The sequence below is a fragment of the Podarcis gaigeae genome (assembly GCF_964106915.1).
Source record: "Podarcis gaigeae genome assembly, chromosome: 3".
Taxonomy (NCBI): Eukaryota; Metazoa; Chordata; class Lepidosauria; order Squamata; family Lacertidae; genus Podarcis; species Podarcis gaigeae.
The window spans coordinates 26,025,108-26,039,202 of record NC_139680.1 but is presented as its reverse complement, the minus strand read 5'-3'; the positions used below and the strand labels follow the sequence as shown (position 1 = coordinate 26,039,202).

Genomic DNA, 14,095 nt, shown 5'->3' with positions numbered 1-14,095 from the left:
AACATTATTTTCAATATATCTGCACAGGAGACTTTTTCTTTCCTTAAGCAAAGTTTGTAAGACAAATAAAAGACCCATATATATATATAAGCTACATAAGTATGATGAAAGCATGAAGCTTTCTTGCAATCCAGTTTTGAGCCACTGTCGTACACTAACACCTGAGTTATTGACTGCGTTTGAGGCAGTTTGCCCAATACATTTTTCTGTACATGCAAACTACTTTGGGACACACACTTGTATGAACAAGTGTAATGTATGGGCAATGGAATCATGGATGTGGCCAGCATCAATTTGTATGACTGGCAAACAGTTTCACCATGGTTGCCACAATTATGGGAATCGCTTCTGGCATGCTATGCACATTATGCTTGTCCAGGCAAATTAATATCTTAAATTGTTCAGGAATGCTTATTTTTACGGACAAGGATAAACACACTGTAACATTACATGCTACAATAAAGTAATGTGTATATACTTCAATATTTTAATCTGTTATTGCAATTAAGGAAAAAATACAGTCTGTTTTTTAAAAAGAAAAGAAAGCACTGTACGAATCAGCAAATAGTTGAGAAACCATTCATGTAAAAATTACAAAAAAAATTAATGTGCTTATCTTACAGAATATATTATAATATGCCCTTAACCAGACCCAATATCATTTAAACATTAACACCTCAGGGGGAAAAGAAGGTGCTTCTGTACCTCTGGGAGTTTGAACGTAAATATAAGCAATGATGCTAACAGGAGTCACAAGCGATACCTGGATCTAAAGTTGAAAGTTTAGGCAATGTTAACCTCAAACTTGGAGTCCAGACTCAATTCTTTTCAAAGAGAAGGATAAAATAAATAACCATATACCTTCTTTGCTCTACTGTAAAAAATTTAAAAGCGAATGGATGAAGGCTATGTCCTTCTAACACCACTCATCATCAAGTACAGGGGATTCCCTCAACTGTGTCTCCTCTTGGGGGAGATGTAGGGTACACATCTCAGGGAATATACACACACTTTAATGTAGGGAAGAAAATGCATCAAAAGGAATGCCTAACAATTCTGTCTCCACTGCTTTCCTATGGTGGGTTCCAAAAACATTGCGAGAGGCAATCCTTTCTATAGATATATGCTTTTCCATGTTAGAAAGTATCCGGATGTCTTTGTGTCCCTAACCTCACCATTGCAAAATTATATCTGATAATATTGCAGTCCTGACTGGACAATTGTATCAAGAGTTGGTAGAGAACAAAACTTTCCCTATGGCAGTAGGGAAATATTTATGAGGCAGTCATGTTGTTAAATTGAATTACCCAAGTGTCAGTATTAAGTTCTCCTTCAATATTTTCTTACACAGTACTAGATAAAGCTATTTCCATTACTTGTTTGGACCAAATAACCATTTTGATAGTAAAGCTCCATAACAGTCACCTAGAAACAAAGAGAGCCTGCCCCACATTTCTGATTCGCTCAACCTAACTTGTTTCCAGCATTGTACTTGAAATACACTACTCATTAGTGACTACAGTTAAAACATTGTTTTTATGAGTAGGCAGATTTGAGTTTCAATTTAAAATGTGAATACTGTATGGTTCAGCCCCATGGGTGGCAATAATTCAGTAATATTCATTGATCTTCGTGATGGCCCCCTCATTTATTATCTAATTAACTAAGATGTGAAGATTTATACTCTTTTGGGTTAACTGTACCTTGTTGCACTTGATTATTGTCATATGAAATAGAAATAACCAAAATACTCTGAGAGATAGTCAACTAAATCATACTAAAAGTAGGCCCATTGAATTCAATGGGTCAGCTCTGAGTTTGACTGATATTGGATATCACCCAGTGCTCTTATTGGCTGGAGTCTTTGGACCACAATATAGCATATCAGAGTGCTTTATGTAAAGAGTTCCATAAAGCTTTATGTATGCAAATGAATGGTATGGCTGTCAAGAGGTAACATAACTTCAGAGACATAGAGAAAGACATTGATGAGTTCTATTCCCAGCTCCAATACTAATTTCTTTCTGTTTTCTTGGGCTGAATAATCTGCCACAGACATAGGCACCAATATGGGGCGTTTTAGTATTTGTGTTGCTTTATAATTTTGTTTTCTTTTTGGCAGGGGGTTATTAAATGAAAGGTTAACAATGCATATATTGGTCTTCCTGCTGTCAGGAAGCCCTGCCAATCTAATTAAACTACAGCCTTTGGATTTAAACCATTAAGGGTAGGCCTGCACAATTTATGACCTACGAAAGCAAATTCAGTCTCCCCAGCCGTGTTATGTAGTGTGCCAGATGTATGGCAGCCTTCCTGTGTTTTGAAGTTTTTAGACAAGCGGCAGAAGCAAGAGGATTATTGATACCCTCTTGGTGGGACTCCATAGGTGACTGGCACGCTGCATTATAGAATCCTTGAATTGGAAGCGACGCTCCCTCCAAGGTCAGCTGGTCCAACCCTCTGATATGCCACATCTACCACAAGGTGTGGAAGCATGTGCCCTTGCACATGAAACTGGCCACTTTAAGTTGCATGTGCACTGGCTCCCATCATGGCAGGCCAGTCATGGGAAACTGCTGCTGTGAGCAAAAGCAGACTGTTTGCACACCAGTATAAAGCCTTCCTGGAGTGGCACGCTAAATCCCTGCATATGCTTCTCACTTTTATTCTGTGAGCTGGCAGAAAAATCAATGCTCAAATATATAGCAGAGGCCAAATAACCCAGAGTTTCCTGTGCATTGGCTTGAGTTGCGAATCAGTGTATAATATATCAGTAACCAGCACTAATTAGAAACCCCAGTCCTGGAATACAATCTCTTGCTTTGACCTGTGCTTTAAATACTAAAAGGCAAGCACCTTAATTTCTCCAAACTTTGAGCTGACAAAAATAATGTTTGATTTGAATTGAGACCTATGAGGTTTGAGACAGTTGAATAACAACATTCTGAAGGGAATTAATGTCCTTCCTGGAGCAAAGGGAGTCATAATGCCAGGTTCTAACACACAGCACTGATAGATAAAGGTTTGGGTTTTTTTAAAAAATATATATGAAAACATTGCTTTAAAAGGATGAATTCTAAAATGGTTGAGTTTGGTTGACAGAATCTTATGAGCAATACTGGCTGCATTTGTTTGATACCGGATATGAATTATTCCTAGTACTGTATTTAAAACATTGCAACAGTATAAAAGGATGATGTTCTGATCTGGAGCTTCTGATCAGAATTCACAGGGGTCCTTTCGCCCAACTATCCTGAATCATGTAAACTTTACTGTGTACTGCTGAACTCTGAAAGTGGCTTTGCACCTAACATTTTAGGTGTAAGACATGTTGTTTTTTTTAATATGTGAGTTAAAAAAAAAGTGAATTGCTGTATTTGTTAGGGAGATAGGATTAGCTCTAGCTGCCTGTTTCTGTACACATGGCTTTACTGCCACACAAATTGGAAAACGGTGCTGAGATGATAGCCCTGATATTTACACAATCATTTATTTTAGGATCATCCCCCTATCTTTTTAGGCATTGCCAATTCTCTTACAGCTGACTTTAGCCTCTGATTCACACAGGCATAACCAAGGAAGGTCACAGGCACTTTTCTTCTATGATTTGAAGTGGTGGAGACGGTTCTCCCCCTTCATACATGCTTACTATTTCTCCCTTTAATGGTTGTCAGAGGGGAAAGACAGAAAAAGAGTGACAGGACCCCCTTTTTGGGTGGGGTCCAGCATCAGAAATGAAAGAGAGCATCTTTTTTTACACAGAGAAGGTCCCAGACTCAATCCCTGGTCTTTCCAGGTAGGACTGGAAATGTCCCTGGTCTGAAGTCCTGGAGAGATGCTGCCAGCCAGTGTAGACAGACTAGATGGACCAATGGCCTGGCTTCATATAAGACAGCTTCCTGTGTCTTATGTCCAGTCTATGTCCAGTCCGTCTCCCTTTCCCTTTTGGTTGTATCTTCCACCCATCATTCCCAGTACCTGCCTCTATAGGCTGAGACAAATGAAAACCAAATTACTTTTCATGGCACTCAACAGCACAGGGCTGTTGCAGCACTGCAAGAAGAACTTTAGCATTTCTACTGAAGCTAACCTATAGCAGGAGGTGGGGAGAAGGGGATCTGAAAGAAGAAAACCAGTGGGGCAAGGAGGTTGAGGGTGAGAATGGCTATTTCAAGGAACCATGACACGTCCATTACTATTCTTACCTGCCTCCCTCTCCTATCACTCTAGTTAGTATTGATGCTCTGCCAGATTCCTTAGAACAGGGAGAGCCAACATGGTGCCCTCAATAAAGAGTTGGGTACCAACTCCCATAGCTCCCATGGGCTATGCTGGCTGACACTGATCGGGGTTAAAGTCCAGTGACATCAAAAGAGCTGTTTGCCCCTGCCCTAGAATATGGATACAAATCAGAAGTTGAAATTAGCTTGGGAGATAATTAGCCTAGGATAATGGATTGTGTAAATGGAAAGAGCAGGGGTATTTTAGTGCAAACACCCCCCCCCCATGCATTCAGTAAAATAATTCTATTGGGGGTTCCACTTTTAATTCCAATTTCAGCAGTAATTCCACAACATTCTCTGCAAACACACACATAAGCGTAATAAGAAAAATAATTTTCATAGGTTATTGCAAAAACAGCAAAATGTGATGCAACTCTTCATTATGAATGTTATGAATATCTAAGTGTTCTAAATATGTGGTGACTTTCACAGGACAATTTAAAAGCAAGTCTTAACTTTAAAAAAAACTTGTACTTAATGTTCAGTGGAAAGAAACATCCTTTTCTGTAAGTTCTTATATTCTGTAGCAAACTTTTGAGAAACAGTGTTGTCTGTTTTAGCATGCCATTGAAAAAGAATTAATTTGCATCGCATCTTTGAAGAATTTTGGCAAGGAGCTGGGTCCACTATCATCAGTACTCTGAATTTCTCCCGCAGTAGATCTCTAGACTTCAATATATAATGAGGAAAATAGTTTTTAAAACAAATTCAAAACAGAGCCAACTTATAGCTAATGCTTGACAGAAGTTATGTTGACAGTGGTGTGTGGCTTTGCTGGAAGAAAGTCACCACCATTTACCCTCCATGAATGGGGGACAGCTGTGATCATAGGAGCCTACGGTACAGAAGAAGGAAGCAGGAGATAAAAATGTTTTCAGTCGTAGATGTGTTTTCTTCCAGTGTTCTTTGAGAACATTTTCCAAAGAGTAACTGAATTCATTAAGTGAACCTTCGTCCATTTGGAAATCTGAAAAGGAAAAACATCATTCACTTGACACATTTGTTGTAAATTATAGATCCCTCAAGAACAGAAAAGAAAGAAAGCAAATGTCCTACCCCTGGGTGTGATGGAACTGGCCATGTAACGGGGCTTTACCCCCATCACCGCAGTTTGTCAGGATGCCCACACAAAGATAGGGTCCCTCCAGAAAGTAAGTCCACATTGTTTCATGGAAACTGGGGATAAAACTCCACACAAATTTTTCTAGCATGCATTAAGAAACTTTTTTTCCCTTCTCTTTTTTTCTCTGTCCCATTTTTCCAGTATGATATGTCTCAATTTAGCAAACTGTTTTTCTGTTATATTTGCATTTTTTTCTTTATTTCATCATGTTCACATCTATACTAACCTTTATGCTTGAAGAAAGATGTTTTAAAGCTGTATTCTTTTTATTCTGATAGTATTAGGATATTTGCAAACTGTTGTTTTTCTCTATGTCGCAGGTATTCCCCCCCCCCGCCAGAAAAAAACAAAACAGTACTGCTTTTAATTCTGAGTAATTATAGCCATCTCTTGAATAGAGTCTCTCGTGTTCAAATAAAGGAGCCGATGTTCCTTCCACTTTGAAAATAGGCAATTGGATTCATTTAAAAAATTTTATATATATACATAATTATTCAAGCAATTAATTCAAATATTTGACCTTTAGAATTGTGGTTGACTTGCAATAATACAGCTCTGCATGGATGTTAGTGCAAAAATGCTGCAATTGTATAAGAGGTATGAAGGGAGAAGAAATATGTAAAAAAACAAAAACAGGTGCCATAATTGCCTGAGATTGTCAGAACTCATCCACCCACCTGCTAAGAAGAATATACTAAACTGATTCTCAGATTTTGTGGGAGGCTTCAAACAATACAAAAGCAAGGCTTCCAATCATAGAATCATAGAATTAAGGAGTTGGAGAGGGACCTTGAGGATCACCCAGGCCAACCTCATGCAATGCAGGAATAAGCAGCTGTCCCAGAGATCAAACCTGCAACCGGGTGTTGCGTGTCGAGGTCCCCAAGGCACCCCAATAAAACACAATTCACACGGAATTTTTGTTTAAAGTTTTTGGCATAATTTTGGCCACAACTTTATTAAAAGACAAAAAATGTGAGTGGTTGCTTAGGCATTGGCTGCGACTATCTGACCCCGCACAGGGACAGACTGACATTTGCATGCCCACGAAAGTCAGAAAGGGAAAACATTTTGGGGAGAATGATGGAGCTGGGAATCATGCCCTCACCTCTCCCCAAATGCTCCCAGGGGCTCTTGTGTGGCCCTAGCCCCTTGACAGGGGTTTGGACAAAAGCATGGCGAGCCCCTGGGCTCCTTTAATGGAATACCCTTACAGCAGCAGCAGCAGCAGCATTGGAGGGGCAGGAACAGCCAATCCATGCCCCTAACAACCCTAAATATAGGGAGGGAGGGCAGCTAATCCGATGCACGCAGCGAAAAGAGGAAGCTCAACGCTGCGCACAGGGAATATAAAACTTCTTGGCTATCAATCAAAAAATGGCAACATCAAATTCTCCCCAATGACAAGAGGAACCCAATCGCAATGGTGGCCAACTATCTTTACCCGCCCAGCAACAGTGGGATGTCTTGGAAGACCCCACCGCAATACGTGCTCTCCATGAAGGAAAACACGCTTTATCAGCATCACACTTGTCAGCACCAGCACTCCGTTCTTACCAACTTTGCTATCCAGTCTTTGCAAGATGGTGGCTTTCCAAAAGTTGGGCTACATGTAGATTTGATTCATTGGTTCCCGAACAGCTTAGTTGTCGAACAAATTGGATCCTGAATGCCGCAAACCTGGAAGCGAGTGTTCCAGTTTGCAAACATTTTTCAGAAGCCGGATGTCCAATGTGGCTTCCACGGCTTCTGATTGAGTGCATGAAGCTTCTGCAGCCAATTGGAAGCCGCGCCTTGGTTTTCAAAAGGTTTTGGGAGTCGAACAAACTCCCGGAACGAATTAAGTTCTAAAGCAGGTACCACTGTATTTGATTTAATAGCTACACCCCACTTTTCCATTAAAACAATAGTGGAAGTGGCTTGCAATGAAAAACAACAATAGTAAATATAAAACACCAGAACAACATAGTTAATATAGTAGCGAGATCAGGAATTCCCACTAGAATTAAGGGACCTTAGTCATGTTCATTAATTTCAGTGGGTCTCCTCTGTTTAGAACTTAGTCAAATTCCACACAGTGTGAAACTGTCTCAATTCTCCTTAAGGATCACCCCATCGGGTTAGGGTCAGGACAGTCATTTTCCACAAAGCAGCTCTTCATATATCTGCCACTGAAAACACTAGCGCTATGAGAGTGCTTCTACATGTTGCCATTACACTGAGAAGTAATTACCATGTGATGTAGTATCATCACATATATTAAGTGAAAAAAGTATTTTTCATTCATGACAATGAAGATTTGGAAAAAGAAGCTGCAAGAAACTTTTGATTCTTGAAAGCACTTAACTCAGTCTGGAGTTAAAAGTGGTATGAGGGCATCAATGGCAGAGTATTGTCCATTTCATATCCTCCCTTAAAACTCGCAGAAAGGGAAATCCCTCTTAAGGGAGTAACACTGCTTCTCAGCTGGTGTGTGAATCGAGCTGATCAAAGGAATTCAATTTCCAGTTTAGCAAGGCCTATAATTTTCTCAAACACAAATGTTTACTCAGTTCCTCAAAGTGGTTCATCTCCTCTCCCCCCCCCACCACCAACGTAAATGGTAAACATACAGCATTTAGAAAACGTTACCAATCAAAGAAGAATATAGCTTTAAACGGTTTGCATGTTCAGTAGTGACAAAAGTGAAAAAGGTGAGATCATCTCTCTCTTTCTATCTATCTCTTTTTTTTTCTCCTTACCCTACTCCTGCAGTGCTGGGCTTGTAAAGCATGTTTCAAGAACAGCTTTGAATAGCAGGAAATCCAAAGTGAAGCTTTCACATCTTTAGTACACTGCTAGTAGTGTGGTGATGGTGATGAATGATGGTGGTTGTGACTATTCTTTAAATCAATTATGCACAGGCTTTATTCCTTATATCCTCTAGGCTTTTGTGTAAGCATTACACATGCTTTTTTTAAAAAAAGATTGGTTCCTTTGAAATGTAGCATAATTTTGCACTAGTTGTCCAGCAACAGTGACACAGATCTGAGCATTTTTCATGTTGTACACATGCACACCAATTGGATGCAGCTCAATTTATTTTTAAACGTTAAAAAAACAAGTGAATGTTTGGCACATAGTGGTTTTCAGTCCAAGTAAATTATAAGTACTGTCCTACTGTATTGAATCCAGAGACTTTGAGATCTGTAGGATTGGATCCCTGATATTTCAAATCCCACACTGGAAAATTGCGGAGATGCTATTTACAAACTAGTGTGCTCCCCTATCGCTGAATTGCAGCCCCCCCCCAATGCTTGCTTGGTGGTGGAAAACGACAACCCATTTTTGTTTAAACCAGACCTTGTTGGTTCCTTTTATTCCTAATTTATCACTCCACCACCCCCTTGAATTTAAAATGTGCTCACATTCTTTGCTTATATTGGTTTCTTCCCCCCCTTTTTTTTCTTCTTCCTTTTTTGGACCCTTTATGATTTATTGACAGCTATAGATTATTATTTTTTAGCAATTATTCTGATCACAACATGAGTGTAACTGCCATTGAACTTTTAACAAGCGTTAGTCCTACGTAATCAAGGCAGTTGCGGGGCTCGGAACCAATTCCATAGCTGGGCTTCAAAGATCTTTCTGGTACTGCTTTCAGCACCTCAGAATTCGCACACATCTTATGCAATTATGGACTCCAGATTCTGGATGCCTCTTTTGTGTACCTAATCAAGTTTATTATTGCATATCTGCACCTTAAAACTGCTCCAACCTCCAACTCACCACTCTGCTGTTCAGTTCTTTTGCTCAGTGCTTATGTATGCAGCCTCCTGCTTCACTGTCACACCAGAGACACATTAATTGTTAGATAACCTGCCCTCCATAACTCTTAATGTATTAACATCATCCCTATGTTAATGAGTACCACAACACCTCTTTCCTTCACCAGGCTTTTATTGGCTATACCTGTCACGTGTCTATTTTCAGGAATGCTGATCATTAATTAATCTTGCTTTGTACTAAAATAGCTTCCTACAGACTGGGACTTGAAATCTTTTTCTTCTTGTTGTTGTTTCCACACTCTGCTGTTTCCTTTCCTTCTCCTTGTCAAGTTCTTGCCATGCATGAAAACGTTCTTAAGTGTCCTACACCAGGCTGCACAGGCCGAGGCCACGTAAATAGCAACAGGAATTCTCACAGAAGGTAAGATGATGTGCTCACTGAGCTATAATGTAGGTGGATACCATTTCACAGCAACAACACCTCTGAACGTCTCCTGACAAGTGTGTGTGTTTGTGTGCAAATGTGTGTATGTGTGTGCGTGAAGATGCTCTGGGCCTTAATTGAGCAGATGGACTGATGTGCTCAGTCTGATTGTCCTTTACGGCTTATCGTATGAGAGGATTAGCTCTGGCACACAGTTAATTCAAATAATAAGCTATATTTCAAGGCTTGTCACTGTTTGCCAGCATTTGCATTTCCTAAGGGAGAATTGAATATACAAGTTGAAATTCTTTCAGCAGGCTGCAATAGGTATTTTCTATCATTGGGGGGCGTGGGACGCAGGTGGCGCTGTGGGTTAAAGCCTCAGCGCCTAGGACTTGCCGATCGAAAGGTCGGCGGTTTGAATCCCTGCAGCGGGGTGCGCTCCCGCTGCTCGGTCCCAGCGCCTGCCAACCTAGCAGTTCGAAAGCACCTCCGGGTGCAAGTAGATAAATAGGGACCGCTTACCAGCGGGAAGGTAAACGGCGTTTCTGTGTGCGGCTCTGGCTCGCTAGAGCAGCGATGTCACGCTGGCCACGTGACCCGGAAGTGTCTCCGGACAGCGCTGGCCCCTGGCCTCTTGAGTGAGATGGGCGCACAACCCCAGAGTCTGGCAAGACTGGCCCGTACGGGCAGGGGTACCTTTACCTTTTCCTTATCATTGGGGGAGAGGTCGCTAGCTACCCTTCCTTCCCACAATGCTTCAGGCTGCTTGCAATTCTTTCTCACCTGTATTTGAATATGAGTCACCTGCATATCTGTTTGTTTTGAGGTACAAAAAAAGTAGCTGCAACAATTTTTTTAAAATGTTCTGCTTCTTCACAGTATGCACTTTAATATTTCAGAGAGCAGCCTCTTAACCATGATACGAATCCTGACACACACAAAAGCCCCTCAGCTCTACTGAAATCTCTTTGCCACCTGATTGAAATCTAAAATGGCACTTCTGGAGAATATCACCGATGATACTAAAATAAGGTGTATCTAATCAGAACCAGGATAGTTTCTTTACACCATGTTAAGCTACTAACCTTTTTTTGTTCACGAAGTGCTGTAGATTCCAGTGCATTGTAAATAACAAATTGTGTAGAACTGGAAATTATTGTAATTAATTAATTAATTAAATTTCTATACACAGATAGTAAAGTCTTCTAGTATAAAGGACTAAAACAGCAGGATTGTTTTCAAATTATCTTAAAATCCACAGGAAGTTGTTGTCTTTTTAATTTGCTTTTGGAGATAGTCCCATTCAAAGCTACAGAAGATAAAAGGATTGGATCCAGACTGAGAATCCCACATAAGTGGGGATAAGCCCCATTGAATTCAGTAAGACTAACTTCTGAGTACACATGGATTGTGGTGTTCGTGATTTGACCTTCATTTCTATTGAAATCAGTGGGACTTCATTTATGTATGATTGCTTTTAAACCATACTCTTCCTCCAGCAGGGTAGCTCACAACATAGAATATACAATAGCAGCTAAAAATCTTTTTTAAAAAAATTGAAAATAAAAACATTTAAAACCCAACTCAGCAGCAATAAATAATATAACTGGCTCCAGAGTCAACATCAACCAAAAACCTGAAGGCCTGGACAAACCTGCCCTTAAATATAGCTAATGTGAAGGGCAACCAAATTTCATTTTAGTTATTGCTGACTTTTCAGATTGATTTCAATATAAACGAAGTTCAACTAGCTTACTCTGGATCCAGCCCACTGTAATTGAGCCCAAGAAGTTAAAAACAAATATATCAGGAATCACAGCTAAAGCACCCATGACAGATGGCCATCCAAACTCTGCTTAAAAACTTCCATTGAAGGAGAGTCCACCACCTTAAATGAAACTGTAAAAAATATTGACCCTGCTTAATGTCCATGGCTTTGACAATAGCACTGGGGAAAGCTGTAGGATTATTAAAACACCATGTCTCAGATCCATGGCTTTTGAGACATCAAGGAGTACTGTTTGGCACTCCTCTTTCTGTCTGCATTATTTTATTCTCCATTCCTGGCCCCTTCTGCCATGCTCCCTAAAAGATATCTACTTTGAGAATGGGTGTTGCTGGTTAGCAATAGTAATCTCTTGCTAAGAGGCATGGAGGATGTCTGAATGAATGAACTCCAGTGGTCATGTCACCTCAGTGCATTCCATGTAATCCATGGAAGAGTTTAGGAAACATTGTCTACTGTATCATGTCTTCTCTTAAACATTTCTATGGCTTTATGATTTATTTTTCCCCTATAGAGAGGGGAATGACTTTCTAGATCTCAGGAAGATTCAGAGTGAAGTTCTGTTCAGAATTCTGCCATAGAGTGTATTGATTTCCTCTGTAGAAATTTTGAAATCAGATAAGCATATTGAAAACTATGACCAGATAAACAACTTTTCCTTTACTTCGTCATAATGTTCATATATATGCTACTTCCAGTGTGTTGTTTATTTTTCTCATAAACTGTTTTCTAGCAGAAGCAGAACTGTCATTATATGCTCAGCTCCATAGCTCCTATATCCTCATGATTCTGGGTTCTTTCCAAGGCAGCTTTCCATCCATTTCAGCAGCAAGCAATATCTTCACTTATAGGCTAAATTCTATTTTGATTTACAATTGGCACAGCTTCATTTTGCAGGTCCGCCCTAACCATCTTTACCAGTTGTAAGTCCTGAATTCAGCAAAGCTTATGTTCAAATAAGCAGCTTCAGGGTTGCAGCCTTAATTTAAAAGCAAAACAATGATTGTGTAATATGTTAACCTGCGTAATTTGGCCTACACGTCATTGCCACTGAAATACCAGTGTAGTGATATAAATAATAAAGTTTTCCAAAGCGGATAATACTTGTTGGCAATCCTGCCCGACAGTATTGCAAAGTGGAATTTTCAGATTTTCATTCTGTTTGCCTGGCAGTAGTGTTCTCCTGCACATTTACCAGAACACGAAACTGAAGCATAACTTGTGACCTATCAAGCTGATTGCAGCTCACCAGCTATTTATGGTGGTTAATCAACAGCTCGTTAAACTTTTGTTTTTTGCAGAAATTGTAGAACGGCTAAAACGGTAATATTCAAGTACCTGGCTGGCATGCCGCAATATGTAGCTTGGAAAGTATGTTTGGCTTGGTGGGTCACACGTTTCACAGAACTTTTCTTATGTACAGTGGGATAGGAAGTTATTTTATTTTTTTAATGATGTCAGCCCTGTGTCTTTAAAGGCTAGAGTTGTGCATCGAAGAGGAGTAACGCAGGGCATCAAAAAGCAGATTATTTTGTTCCTGGCAAGCTTCCTCCTTATATTTACTAAGAAGGGCTCTATGAAGCTATTCAGGACCCGACAATTACATTTTCTTTCTGTAATTGCAGCCTCTCGGGATGTCCTATTGCTGCAGCAGAGAAACTGGCTAAAGCTCAAGAGAAGCATCAGAGCTGTGATGCATCCAAATCAAACCAGGCATCAGATCGTGTCTTGAGGTATTAAGAGTTGCTCTCACACTTAATAGCGAATACCAGATTAATTGCATAATAAGTTAGCCTGAGCACTAAAAGAAAAAAGAAAAAGTATACGACCCTTGAAGAAGTGTTTAGAATTAGGGCTTCTGGATCCTGTTCTCAGCATTTATCTGCCTACCAATATACCCTGGGGGTGGGTGGGTTAATGTTTTTTTGGCAAATATCAATAAAGCTGAAAAGCTCATTTTTGTCTTAGGCATTGTTTGGTGTAAAGCTGCCTGCTGGAGTTCTGAAACTAAGAACAGTGTGAAAAAAAGTTGATATCTTTGGGAAATAAACTAATATTTACCGGTAAGTCTTGTTTTTTCCAGCAGGCGTTTACTAGTAAATATCAGTTTAAATGAAAACCAGAAGCCCTATTTTTCAAAATTTTAGTTTGCCAGTATGGATTTCTAATTCAAAAGTATTTTCATTCTTAGATTTAACAATGAAAAGCACCCACTGAGGTTTAGTTGGCTTCTTATTCTCTCTAAAAAGAATGATAAAGTTACACCATCATATGGCTTACAGTTTTATTGCTGCCAATAATTCATGATTCATCTCATTCCTCAGGAATAAGCATTTCCTTGAAGCAGTTACCTTTCTTGGGAATCTTGAGAGTCAGGATCCTAAGGCTATATCCTGTGCTGTGTAGGTCACCCAACTGCTGTAATATTTTCTAATTAAATGCATATATGTAATGTACACAGCATTCCCTAGGAAAAAAAGAGAGAGTTTTCCTATGTTTTCTGTCAGGAAACTAGTTAATTGTAAACATTAACAGAATGGCTTCACTTGAAGGTACAGATTTAGATTCTGCTTTCCTCTCTCACAGTGACATGTCTAATCACTATTTTTAGTGGCCTCATGATACTGGATCATCTGAAAAAAAATCCAGCCAAAACTCAAGCTTAAAGCTGAGGGCTTGGTCAAAACATGCTGGGCTATTTTGGATTCA

General features: G+C 39.7%; 2 protein-coding genes across 18 annotated transcripts in view; one reads left to right on the top strand and one right to left on the bottom strand.

The window, feature by feature from the left end:
• Positions 1–14,095, bottom strand: part of TRAPPC12 (trafficking protein particle complex subunit 12) — a 647,809-nt gene that overhangs the window by 557,425 nt on the left and 76,289 nt on the right. The window lies entirely within an intron of this gene.
• MYT1L (myelin transcription factor 1 like) overlaps positions 1–14,095 on the top strand; it is a 282,351-nt gene that overhangs the window by 213,936 nt on the left and 54,320 nt on the right. For 13 of the 17 annotated variants that reach the window (XM_083729979.1, XM_083729982.1, XM_083729985.1 and 10 more), the window contains 3 exons: positions 5,300–5,434; positions 9,504–9,594; positions 13,012–13,119. In XM_083729979.1, coding sequence (XP_083586105.1) covers positions 5,300–5,434; positions 9,504–9,594; positions 13,012–13,119 — 334 coding nt within the window. The remainder of the gene's footprint in view (positions 1–5,299; positions 5,435–9,503; positions 9,595–13,011; positions 13,120–14,095) is intronic. The other 4 variants (XM_083729972.1, XM_083729971.1, XM_083729976.1 and 1 more) reach the window with 2 other exon arrangements.